Raw genomic sequence first — 12,603 nt, 5'->3', positions numbered from 1 at the left:
CTGCTTTAGTAATGGTTGGGGAATTTAATTACATGTTTTGCCAATTTCTGATTTTTTTTGTCTTCACTGTTTTTCTTTTCTCATATTTCTTAAGAGTGCATTTTTGTGTTTTACCCTTAGAGGGCAGTGTTACTCAAACTACTGTATTTTCACATCTAGAGCTTTTCTGTTTGCTTTGTTTGTATTTATTTTTCCTTTATTTAATCAGGTAAACCCCATTGAGATCTAGATCTCATTTTCAAGAGGGACCTGAAACAAACTTCACTCCCCGTCAGGAAATCGAACCCCGGTCTCCCGCGTGACAGGCGGGGATACTCACCACTATACTAACGAGGAGACAATTTGTTTACTTTAAATGATTTTTTTACGTTTGTGAATTTATTATCCCAACAGATCAAACACACAAATAGCCTGTTATGAATACATCTTCTAAAGAGAAGCCCGGATACACAAATCCTTTAACATTCCCAACTAAGCTTTGTACCTGTACCTTGTAATGATTAATTCCTCATTAGTTATCATTAGTTAATTTATCATTAACTAATGATAAATGTTGACCCTACTCTCTGCAAAGTAGTTTTTTTATGACTTTGGCTCCTCCTCTTTAAACACATACTTTTGTGGTTATCAAAACTTTAATCATCATCATCATCATCATTATAGGAAAACAGCACAATTTGCAACAAATATTGAGACAGAAGACAAGATGTTCCAGACACAAACATTTAGATTTTATGTGAATTACACAACGCAGTGAATATTTGGAGAATGAAGATTTTGCCTATTCTTCCTTTCAGATTGGCTCAAGCCTTGGAGATAGGATGAAGAATGTCTGTTGACATCAGTTATCAAGTTTGGCCACAGATTTTCTATTTGATCGATATCTGTACTTTGACTGGGTCATTCCACCCTAATGCTAAGCCATTCCATTACAGTTCCAGTTGATATTTAGAGTCAAGTTATTATTTTAGGACCTAAAGAGGAACGATCTAGAGTCAATGCACAGCTTCAGTTATTACAACTAAAATCCAGCGATCAGCTCGAAACCTGGGAGTAGTGATGGACTCTGACCTGAACCTCCAGAGCCACATAAAGACAGTTACTAAGTCGGTCTCCTATCACCTGAAGAACATTTCCAGGATTAAAGGACTAATGTCTCAGCCAGATCTAGAGAAACTCATCCATGCGTTCATCTTCAGTCGCATTGATTATTGCAACAGCGTCTTCACAGGTCTGTCCAGCAAATCAATTAAACAGCTGCAGCTGATCCAGAATGCTGCTGCTCGCGTTCTCACTAAAACCAGGAAGATAGAGCACATAACACCAGTTTTAAAGTCCCTCCACTGGCTCCCTGTAGCTCAAAGAATAGACTTTAAAATACTGTTAGTTTACAAATCACTGAACGGTTTAGCACCACAATACATTAAAGATCTGCTTTTATTGTATCAACCTTCCAGACCTCTCAGGTCTTCCGGTTCTGGTTCTGCTCTGCATCCCCAGAACCAGAACCAAACGAGGAGAAGCAGCTTTCAGCATCTATGCACCACAAATTTGGAACAAACTTCCAGAAAACTGTAAAACAGCAGAAACACTGACTTCGTTTAAATCTCAAATAAAAACCCACCTGTTTAGGATTGTCTCTATTATTTTTACTCACAGTATCAAATTAAAATAACTTATTTTACATAATTCTTGTTTCAAATTGCATGAACAATAATTCTGATCATATAATGAATTTTATTAAACATCACAATGAATTCTGCTCGAAAACATTTAGTGTGAACAGAACATTATCCTCAAGCTTTGCGAACTGTCAGCTGCATTAAAATAAACATTTGCCTTAATAACAAACAAGAGGCAGATCAATGATCAATGATCAATGATCAATCACTTCCATCTCAGGATACAAAAACATGCCGCTAAGCACACTGGGAAATTGCTCCCTCTCTTGTCTTTTTCTTCTTTCTGTTTTTTTATGCTAACCTAAAAACTCCAGTTTACTCAGCTCTTGTAGTTTTGACAAAAATAATTTTAAAAAAAAGTTAACACAACTTACTACTGTAAATTCATCTTTTCACAAACTCACACATTTAGGTTCCAAATCTAAAACTCATATCTGATAAATTTAATTTATTTAAAGAGTAGGAGACAGTAGAAACAACTAAATTTGACTCAAATGTTTTTGCAGTGTTCAGGCTCATCAGCCTCACCTTTCATTTTTAGGACTTCGGTCTGCCAGTCACTAAACATTTGTCGTGAAGCCGGTTTGTCTTAGCAACCATTTCTATCCTGCGTTGATGAAATGAGGAAGTTATGGTTAAATACTAACCTTGAGTGAACTCCTGGCATTGATTTATGCTAAAAGTGCACTACGTCAACATTTCATGTTTGGAAAATAATCTGTATTTTCTATTTGTACCAGATGTAACTAATGTAACTGAATTGTTTGTGTCATGATTTGCAGCATTTTTGTCATTTTCATCATTTCTGTCAGGTGAAGGTGGAGTTGCTAGACAAGCCCATATAAATGTAAGGAGATTTCTGCCATGTCACTTGCAGCTTCATGTAAAAAGTTTGTATTTAGAAAGAAATTTTGTGAACTACAGTATCTGCTCATCTCACCTTAATTACTGTTGGCTGGGTGAGCTGTTTGTGTTTTGTTAGGGATGTAAGGGATTGTAATGAGAGCTTGGGAGACAAGGACCAACTGGTGACAGCAGGCAACAGAGAACAACAGATGATCTGATGAAGAAACAGACGAACAAAGGAGCGTTTTGTGAAGTGCATCAATCCTTTCACTGATTTACCCGTATTGCTGCTGTTACTATTTATCTTCTTTTAGTTCCTGTGTGGCTTGAGCTCACTAAGAATCTGAATCCAGACCCCCGATCAGCAAACCATTCATCATTTCTCTATGTGAGATACTTGAATATATATGTAATTACATTTGCGTTGGGGGTGGGACTAATGATTGGGCCCTTTATACACAAATAATAAAGCTCATGATAATTTAACTTTACAACACAGACATGCCCACAACAGCGGAGCTTACAAGTTTCACCACCACAGAGAGCGACTGTCATTCTGAAATCCATCTGACATGAAGTACAACAAACCAAGAGAACAACAGAAACATCAGGCTACTGGTCACTAATGATGAAACAACGCAAATTCAAATCAGTTCAGAACCAAGGATAGCGATCGGATCATTTTAACTCTTTATCAATTTCAACTGAAGCTATGTTTATTGTTGTTGCAATGAACCAAGCAAGCAGTAGCGCATGTTGAAGCGCGTACGCAGCGTCTTTCGCCGCATACGCAGCGTGTCGCAGCCCCTCATGCACCTCTGGATGTTTGTAACTCAGCGCGGATTGGCTTGTCCTTGCTCTATTTTACCATCCTTTTCAGTTTGCCTCTCCATGGAGCTCCACTCTTGTTAACTAAGTCCGTAAAAATGCTCTATCTAGTTTGCCATCTGTTGCCAAGTGACTGATGATGACGTTGGTGGATGGCTGGTGACAAGCTTTACCCAGAATACACTTGGAGACGATATGGATGATCCACTTGTAAATTTGGATCAAGTGGATCCAAATTTACAAGTTTTATTCAATATTTTACACCCACTATGTCACTAAAATCAGTCGGTCTTGTAAAGTTTTTAGCAACCATGAATCAACAATGACTGGGGCAGCCCTACTATATAATCTACTGGGGCCCCATCTTATATAATCCTACATACACCATACTTAACAGCAGAGGGCCCAACTTTTCTAGCTCTCATCACACGTAATAAAGGCTTGGATCCCTGAAGTCATATTCTGGCCCCTGGCCCTCAAGGCCAAGGCCAGGGGCCCGCCGCCACCCCAGCCCCCCTGAAGCTCCGCCCCTGCTTGGTGTAGATATGAACCTTCAGTAAACTTTTGAATATTGTATCAGCCAACCCTGCAAGACCTTCTTCTATCCTCAACATTTCCAAAATCTTCCCACTTCTCCCCCTTTCAGACCCAGGAAAGCTGGTCCATGTCTTTGTCTTCTCCACATGCCCACCAAACTGAGGAGCACTTTCTTAGAGGTTTATTGATATCTCTTTTATTTTGTTATGTATCCATTATAAATGTTTGTTTTGTTGTTAACCCTTTGAGACTGCAAAATCAAAAGAGCAATATCAGTATAGCGTATTATTTGTACTATTGCACTCCTAAAAGGGGCTGTAAATAGTCGTTTCGATCACAGATGTTAAGGTTTTGCAGACAGGAACTTGGAAAGAGCATGAGAAAAGATTTATTGAAATAAAATTGAAAACTTGAAAGACAGAAGAAGGACAACAACTGTTATTAAGAATAATTGTCAAAGCTTTACTAGGTTGAAAAACATGCCTCAAAAAATAAAATGCTGAAATAGAGAAGATAAAACAATGAAAAAAATAATCCACAGAAAAATGGAAAGTCTTAGTAAGAATTTAACTTATATTATTTTATAGCATCACTTATTGTAATGCAGTTTGTTCAGTTTGTTAATATGGTAGTTTAAAATTTCTAAGCTTAGTGTAATTTAATAAGACATTGTGTGAGTTTTTGTATTTACAAAAAGGCAGTGAAGAGAAACTGAGAAGAATCTATGAGGAAGAAGAGAATATTTTAATGGGACGGTAACAACCTGAATACAAAAACAAACATAAAAGTTTCATAGCCTGTTGGACAAGTTTGATTACAGAGAAACTGAGAAGAAGCTATGAGGAAGAACAGAATATTTTAATGGGACGGTAACCTGAACACAAAAACAACATTAAGTTTCACAGCCTGTTGGACAAGTTTGATTAAAGAAGACAACACATCTGTGCTTTGCAGTGAATCTGTCTCTCCTTACAGACACTTTTTCCTCACATCATTGTTTTTATGAAACCTTCAAAAAACCATGGGAGATTTGGTAGCTGTTTTATTTATGACAGAGAGAATAGAGAATAAAGAATAGTATTTGCCACCGGTGTAAACTGCTGGCATTTATAATATAAATATATGTTGTATTTCTAATAATAATGATAATATATAATATTGTTTTGTTTCTAAGGTAAGCTCTCGTGTCAGATAATCTAACTCAAAGTTAGGAAATAGTTAAAACTCTTTAAGATTTACAGAATCTTGGTTAGCCTTCATAGCCGAGGCTGAGCCCCGTATTACACCAAGCACTATAGACAATATTAGCTGGCATTTTGCTGGTGGACATAATACAGTATAGTAATATTCTATTCACAAAATATAAGCAATAATATGTTCGAGCCCTCATGTCAACAGTCCGTCAATTTGAACAAAAATATTCCACAGTGTTGAGGCATCTTGTGCTATTTTGGTTTAGCCAAGTAGGAAGGACGACCGCTCCAAAATGGATTTTTAATATGTCTATTCTTGTATCGTCTTGCTGAAAACCATGTGACTGAAAACAAACAATTCCTTGCATTACATTGCATCACTGCTTCATTTTGTCTGTCGGTTTTCAAAACTAAAGTGTGATGAGCTGCTGCTTCGTGGGTTGTTGTTGGTAGTTTTGCCTGTGAATCAGCAGAGACAATGTCCCAAAAATGAACTTTGGGACATTATTGAATTGTAGCATGTTTGACTTTCTGTACCTGCTGTGATCCAAAATGTTGGTACAGTACTTCAAGTTGTGTATGAGAAATGTTTAGATTTTAGCCCCAAATGCTATGGGCAGAACCTTTCTCTAGAAGTTACTGGTGTAAGTTCAACACCAGTAACCTCATTCTATTCACAACTGGTCACCTCCAGAAGTGAGGAGGTGCCTGGTAAAAATTAATTAATGTTCTAAATGTTAGACATAGCGTTGTTTAGGGCCCATCTAAGATTCTTTTGTCCATTCTTGGTCTGAGGACCAATATGTTGAAAACTTAAGATTTTCTATTTGTGACGTTTGATCTCACAGTTGGAAGCAAAAATATACATTTATTTGAAATGTATATTCATGATATATATGATCTAGTCATTTTGGTCATGTTTCTAAATTTAATTACATTTTAAAAAGCTTGCTACCAAAACAAATTCACACATGCACATACTTCAATTATGATTTATTTTTAAAAAGCATCCATTGATATTTAAAAAAAAAACACAAATCTCTTAGTAGTTTCTTAGACAGAAAAAAAGACAGTCACATGAAAGCAATCACTGGTCAACAGTCTGACCTGATTTCACTGTTTAAATGTTTATCTCTTTCAAAACTATAGACAAAATGATTTGGTTAAATAACTTTGATAGTCAACATCAAAATAAGATATAAGATAAGTTTTCAGATAGTTTTTTCTAGGTGTGATGATTCAACATTGACCTTTTATAGGTTGGAGTAAAACTTCAGAGGAGAATAAAAAATAGGGTAAAATGTTAATAACAAGGCATTTAGTTATTCAGCTTGATTATTTTCAGCACAGCACTTGCATATTAATTTCTGTTTGCTTTTTAGCCTAGAATGTTGTTTAGCTCTTGGCTCAGGCTTGATTTTGTTTGCATCTCTTTGCTAAAATAGAAACCAGAACTTTATCTCTAGTTTCAGTGAACTGTTTATTATTTCTTTTCATTTTTAGAGAAGTCTGTTAAAACCTAAGAAGGTTTTTCTCTGTCATTTGTTGTGGTAGGACCTTCAACAAAGATAGCCTCTGATGTTATTTGGTAGAGAAAAATACAGACTTTCATTATGTCATGTATGCGTTTGTATATTTTATAATAGGCAGATGCTTAATTTAAAAATATTATTGTGCAATATAGTTGTAAAATGTGAGTAAACATAGATAGAGCTACTCAAAACTTTGAAACATCACATAAAACCCACACCATTTAGCTCCTTTAAATTATTGCCAGTAATCTTCATTTAACGTGATCCTGGAATTTCCTGTAGATTATATGTGCAGTTAACAGGACATCTGGATATGACACAAGTCCAGCATGCCTCATGGTGAAGTGCTTTTTGTATCAGTTTCTTAAAGAGAGGCTGTTTCAGAGGCTGTAAGATATAAAATATGTCATTAATTCTGAACAAAACTTAGTGAATATAGGATAGCAAAGGTCAGAAAGTACTTACATGGTGTAGAAGATCTCTCTATACTGTGTGTCACTAAATAATGGAAGAATGATAATTTGGGAAATGTTAAACATAAAAGATCTGCTTGTAAACATGTCATTTGACTATGTAAATAACTATCAGATTTACTAACGTATTCTACTATAATTAGATGTCATAGTACAGTGTAACTTTCTAATTCACTTTTATGAATAATGGCACTTTTTTAGTGTCTTACCATTCCTCTTTTTGAAAGCTGTGGATGATAAAGCAACGATGATGATGACGATAACACATCCCATTGTAGCAATGACAGCGATGCTGGTTGTCGTTAACAGACCTGTTCAGGAAACATTATACTGGTTTCTTGGTTTTGGTTTTAACTTAAGTTAAGAAACATTTACAACTTTAATCTTAGAAAGAAAACTGTGTATTAGTAAAGTTGAGCATCATCCATAATGGCCTATTTAAACTCAAACAGCAAATGACAAATTACACTAATGACAGTCACCTCTGAGTTTTAACTAAGGGGAAGATACGCCCTCATGTATCAAATGGCAAAAAAATAAAATTACCAAAAGAAGGACTACTTAGTATATTGCTATGTATTTTTAGTCATTATTTAAATCTATTACCACTTGTAGTGTTTTTCTATGAAATAGGGGAAAAAAATTATCCAATCAAATATTTTTATTACCTTCATTTTTGGGATTGTTGCTTCTGATTGAATCTTGGTCCAGTTTGGTAACAACATAATTTTGCACACCAGAGAGTTGAAATACGCATTCGTATCTCCCCCAGTCTTCAGGTGGGATTTTCAGAGCTTCCAGGTAGACACTCATCTGAAAGGATCCATCATCATTGGGAAGAAGATCTCCATGTTCTACCCCTTCATGAATCTCCTCTCCATCTTTCCTCCAGAACATAATGCCTTTGTCAGGGAAGAAACCCGTTGATTGGCAAGTGACTGGAGAGGAGGGAGACTTCTGGAGCAGAAACACTGAGGGAAGAACTAGAGAGATATTGCCACTATTACATTAGGTAAGTTTGCATGATTATTAAGGCATTTGTCCTTGTGATTTATTTTTCTCATTATAGTCAAGAAATGCCTGATAGACCAAAATGCATAAAATAGATTAAAAGAGGTGGTAAGTAGGCCCAGATAAAATAAAAATAAACTGTATATCTAAAAGGAAAATTGATTTTACCTTTTGTGTTCAGAAAAGATTTTCCATATTTCACAAATTTTTTTAACAATGGCTGGCACTCGTTTTGGAAAAAGTTCTTTACAATCCCATAACTATCTTCTTCTGCATTCCACGTCTCTGTTATGACTTTCGCCTTTGGATTTACTGCAAACCATGTCTCTGTCTTTGTGTCTATTGTGATAAAGTCTTCTCCGTTGTTACCGAACTTTATATGACCAAAAGTATAATTAGTGTCTTCATCCCATTCACAGACAGTAATTTGCTGAATTATGTCCTTGCCTGAGGAAAACAGAGAACATACCATGTTTTAAATATACCATAGTACCATCACATATTCTACCTTTTTGTGTGTTTTTAAGATGTGTAATTTCTGAAGCAAAGATTTGCCTGATCTAAATCCAAATTACAATTAATCTAAATGTGTCATGATGTGCGGTGTTGGTGGTGGTGAGGCAGAGGCAGCGGACCCAGGAATGATGAGTATGGTGATTTTTAATTATGAATAAGTCCAGTAACAAGAAGCAGGCACAAGGAAACACTGACGAAACAAAGACGCTAACATAGACGAGGACCCGACGAGGAACAAGGAACACAGGTGGAGTTAAATACACGGGAGGGTAATCACAGAACGAGACACACCTGGGAACAATCAAGGGGAGGACAGGACAACGAAGAGACTCAAGGACACAAAAAACTCTAACTAAACACGGAAAAACACAGATCCTGACAGTACCCCCCCCTCAAGGGCGGCTACCAGACGCCCAAAAAAAAAAACCACAACAAGGGTGGGCGGAGGGGCGCCGGATGGGGGGCCAGAGTCCAGAAAAAACAAAAACACAACAAGGGTGGGCGGAGGGGCGCTGGACGGGGGGCCAGAGTCCAGAAAAACAAAAAACTACCCACCATCGTGGGCGGAAACACAAGAAGGGCCAAGAGTCCATAAACAAACAAAAAACTACCCACAGGGTGGGCGGAGGCAAAGGAGGCAGGAACCACGGAGGTGGTCCGGCGGTCGTCCGCGGCGGCGGAACCACGGAGGCGGTCCGGCGGCCGTCCGCGGCGCTGGAGGCGGGAACCACGGAGGTGGTCTGGCGGTCGTCCGCAGCGGCGGGAACCACGGAGGTGGTCCGGCGGTCGACCGCGGCGCTGGAGGCGGGAACCACGGAGGCGGTCCGGCGGCCGTCCGCGGCGCTGGAGGCGGGAACCACGGAGGCGGTCCGGCGGCCGTCCGCGGCGCTGGAGGCGGGAACCACGGAGGCGGTCCGGCGGCCGTCCGCGGCGCTGGAGGCGGGAACCACGGAGGCGGTCCGGCGGCCGTCCGCGGCGCTGGAGGTGGCGATGAGTCCCGGGGGCCGCCCACAGACGGCGACGACGAGCCCCCCGAGGCAGGGTCTCTGGTGGAGCACAGGGGGTCTCGGTCGGAACGCTGGGGGTCTCGGTCTCGGGTGGAACGCAGGGAGTCTCGGTCTCGGGTGGAACGCAGGGAGTCTCGGTCTCGGGTGGAACGCAGGGAGTCTTGGTCTCGGGTGGAACGCAGGGAGTCTCGGTCTCGGGTGGAACGCAGGAGGTCAGGGTCTCAGGAGGAACGCAGGAGGTCAGGGTCTCAGGAGGAACGCTGGAGGTCAGGGTCTCAGGAGGAACGCTGGAGGTCAGGGTCTCAGGAGGAACGCTGGAGGTCAGGGTCTCAGGAGGAACGCTGGAGGTCAGGGTCTCGGAAGGAACACTGGGAGTCTCGGAAGGAACACTGGGAGTCTCGGAAGGAACACAGGGAGTCTCGGAAGGAACACAGGGGGTCAGGGTCGGAACGCAGGGAGTCTCGGAAGGAACGCTGGGGGTCTGGGTCTCGGAAGGAACACTGGGAGTCTCGGAAGGAACACTGGGAGTCTCGGAAGGTGCGCCGGCTGGAACGCCGGCTGATTCGGCCTCGGGTGCGCCGGCTGGAACGCCGGCTGATTCGGCCTCGGGTGCGCCGGCTGGAACGCCGGCTGATTCGGCCTCGGGTGCGCCGGCTGGAACGCCGGCTGATTCGGCCTCGGGTGCGCCGGCTGGAACGCCGGCTGATTCGGCCTCGGGTGCGCCGGCTGGAGGTGAGCCGGAGCGGAGCCTCGGGGCCGGTTGCGGGGGCGAGCCGGAGCGGAGCCTCGGGGCCGGTTGCGGGGGCGAGCCGGAGCGGAGCCTCGGGGCCGGTTGCGGGGGCGAGCCGGAGCGGAGCCTCGGGGCCGGTTGCGGGGGCGAGCCGCAGCGAAGCCTGGGAAACGGCTGCGGGGGCGAGCCGCAGCGAAGCCTTGGAAACGGCTGCGGGGGCGAGCCGCAGCGAAGCCTTGGAAACGGCTGCGGGGGCGAGCCGCAGCGAAGCCTTGGAAACGGCTGCGGGGGCGAGCCGCAGCGAAGCCTGGGAAACGGCTGCGGGTCCGGAAAGCGACGAGGGGCCGGGTGCACCGGCGGCTCACGTTGCTGTCTCCGAGCGGGCAGCGGAGGTGGCGGCTCCGGAAAGCGACGAGGGGCCGGGTCTGCCGGCGGCTCACGTCGCTGTCTCCGGGCAGACAGCGGAGGTGACAGCTCCGGAAGGCGACGAGGGGCCGGGTCCACCGGCGGCTCACGTCGCTGTCTCCGGGCTGACCGTGGAGGTGGCGGCTCCGGAAAGCGACGAGGGGCCGGGTCTGCCGGCGGCTCACGTCGCTGTCTCCGGGCAGACAGCGGAGGTGGCGGCTCCGGAAAGCGACGAGGGGCCGGCTCCACCGGCGGCTCACGTCGCTGGCTTCCCGGACGAAGGAATCTACGGGGGCCGTATCCGGGGGGTGCTAACACCAGTCTTGTCCCCCGGAATAGCTCCCGCTGCAGGTCGGCGAGGGCTTCAGTCAGCTCCCTCTCCTCCCTGCCGGATCTCCGCCTCGGTCCGCTCCGCCTTTTGGGAGGGAACCTCACTCCAGCTGCGTCCATTACCAAGCGAGCCTCACCGTTCGGTATGGTCGGGTCCTTCTGTCATGATGTGCGGTGTTGGTGGTGGTGAGGCAGAGGCAGCGGACCCAGGAATGATGAGTATGGTGATTTTTAATTATGAATAAGTCCAGTAACAAGAAGCAGGCACAAGGAAACACTGACGAAACAAAGACGCTAACATAGACGAGGACCCGACGAGGAACAAGGAACACAGGTGGAGTTAAATACACGGGAGGGTAATCACAGAACGAGACACACCTGGGAACAATCAAGGGGAGGACAGGACAACGAAGAGACTCAAGGACACAAAAAACTCTAACTAAACACGGAAAAACACAGATCCTGACAAAATGGGTAAAAAAATAATAATAATACAAGAATTTTAGTTATAACATACCTTCTGATTGGTTTGACGGCGTATTAAAATTCTTAGTCAGTTCTCTTAAGGTATTTTTGTATGCCAAGCTCTCCTGGACAGTCGATTCCCACTCCTTTGTGTTCTCTTTTATTAACTCTTTCAGCCAGTCTTCATTGATATGCTTTACATTTTCATCATAGTAAGCTTGTAAATACCCATCAAGTACAGTGATCATTGCAAACTCTGGGAAATTGGAAACTCCTGGATACAGGAAATTATCAAACTCCAGGTAATATTTTTCTGTCAGAAGAACAAAATTTTTTCATTTAGAAAATGGATTGCAATTTTTTATATTTTTTCATCTACAGTATAAGCTGTAGAATTGAATTTGCATATGAAACATAAAAAGTTAAAAATATATATATATATTCTCTGCTCCTCCTTATATTGATGAAAACTAAAAAGTCTAACTTTCACAGTTATTTCAGAGTTGAGAAAATAACTGACATCTGTTACCTTTGAACAGAAGCAGGTCTATTTCGCTTTTAGTTATAAAAAATTCAAAATCATCAAAAATTGGTTCACCTGTTGAATTATTGAAATGTTCTTACCTCCAGATGCAGCATTCTGTAAGAGCAGCAACAAAGCTATCACCTTTATCATTTTTGCACAGATGGTTTGAAAATGAGAAAGTGAGCAGAAGAGTGCTTTAGTTGATGTGTCCAAAATCATTTCCTGCTTTTCTTCTTATCGTCACAAGATGGTGGTGGAGGTGTGTTCAAGTTTGACCAACAACCAATGGGTTACTTTTGTGTTCCTTTTTAGTTTTTACAGCATTTATGACAACATTGGTCTATTGTGCTAATGTAAAACGTCTTAAACTGTATGTTAAATCTGAATCAGTTTTAGCCTTTAACATGTTTGTAAAAATGCTCTAAATCTGAAATGACTAACTCCACAGTGATTGAACAAAAATGAAATGATCTCCTAGTGCACAGGTGTCAAACTCCAGTCCTCGAGGGCCGCAGTCCTGCA

The 12,603-nt window shown here is 42.3% G+C and overlaps 1 protein-coding gene and 1 non-coding gene across 3 annotated transcripts; both read right to left on the bottom strand.

Annotated features, from left to right (window-relative positions):
- Positions 1–264: 264 nt before the first annotated feature.
- Positions 265–336, bottom strand: trnad-guc (transfer RNA aspartic acid (anticodon GUC)). Its single transcript has one exon. It is a non-coding gene; the product is annotated as a tRNA-Asp (tRNA).
- Positions 337–6,314: 5,978 nt separating this feature from the next.
- Positions 6,315–12,275, bottom strand: LOC116730560 (major histocompatibility complex class I-related gene protein-like). 2 transcript variants are annotated; one of them, XM_032579891.1, is made up of 7 exons: positions 12,180–12,275; positions 11,608–11,868; positions 8,271–8,549; positions 7,760–8,074; positions 7,301–7,402; positions 7,084–7,116; positions 6,315–7,005 (listed from the first exon to the last, which is right to left on the bottom strand). In XM_032579891.1, the coding sequence occupies exons 1-7, from the start codon at positions 12,229–12,231 to the stop codon at positions 6,983–6,985; spliced, it is 1,065 nt and encodes a 354-aa protein (XP_032435782.1). In that variant the 5' UTR covers positions 12,232–12,275; the 3' UTR covers positions 6,315–6,982. The 2 variants fall into 2 exon arrangements, with proteins under 2 accessions (XP_032435782.1, XP_032435783.1); XM_032579892.1 differs by having other exon boundaries at positions 8,472–8,549.
- Positions 12,276–12,603: the final 328 nt, after the last annotated feature.

This window comes from Xiphophorus hellerii, chromosome 13, assembly GCF_003331165.1.
Source record: "Xiphophorus hellerii strain 12219 chromosome 13, Xiphophorus_hellerii-4.1, whole genome shotgun sequence".
NCBI classification, from domain to species: domain Eukaryota; kingdom Metazoa; phylum Chordata; class Actinopteri; order Cyprinodontiformes; family Poeciliidae; genus Xiphophorus; species Xiphophorus hellerii.
This window is presented reverse-complemented; position numbering and strand designations above follow the sequence as displayed.

Excerpts from the sequence above, each read along its gene's own strand:
- LOC116730560 (XM_032579891.1), bottom strand. The coding sequence starts at position 12,231 with ATGATAAAGGTGATAGCTTTGTTGCTGCTCTTACAGAATGCTGCATCT. Across the intron at positions 8,075-8,270 it reads ATCTTTTCTGAACACAAAAG|TTCTTCCCTCAGTGTTTCTG; the intron begins GTAAAATCAATT and ends ATATCTCTCTAG. Across the intron at positions 7,117-7,300 it reads AGCTTTCAAAAAGAGGAATG|TGACACACAGTATAGAGAGA; the intron begins GTAAGACACTAA and ends TCCATTATTTAG.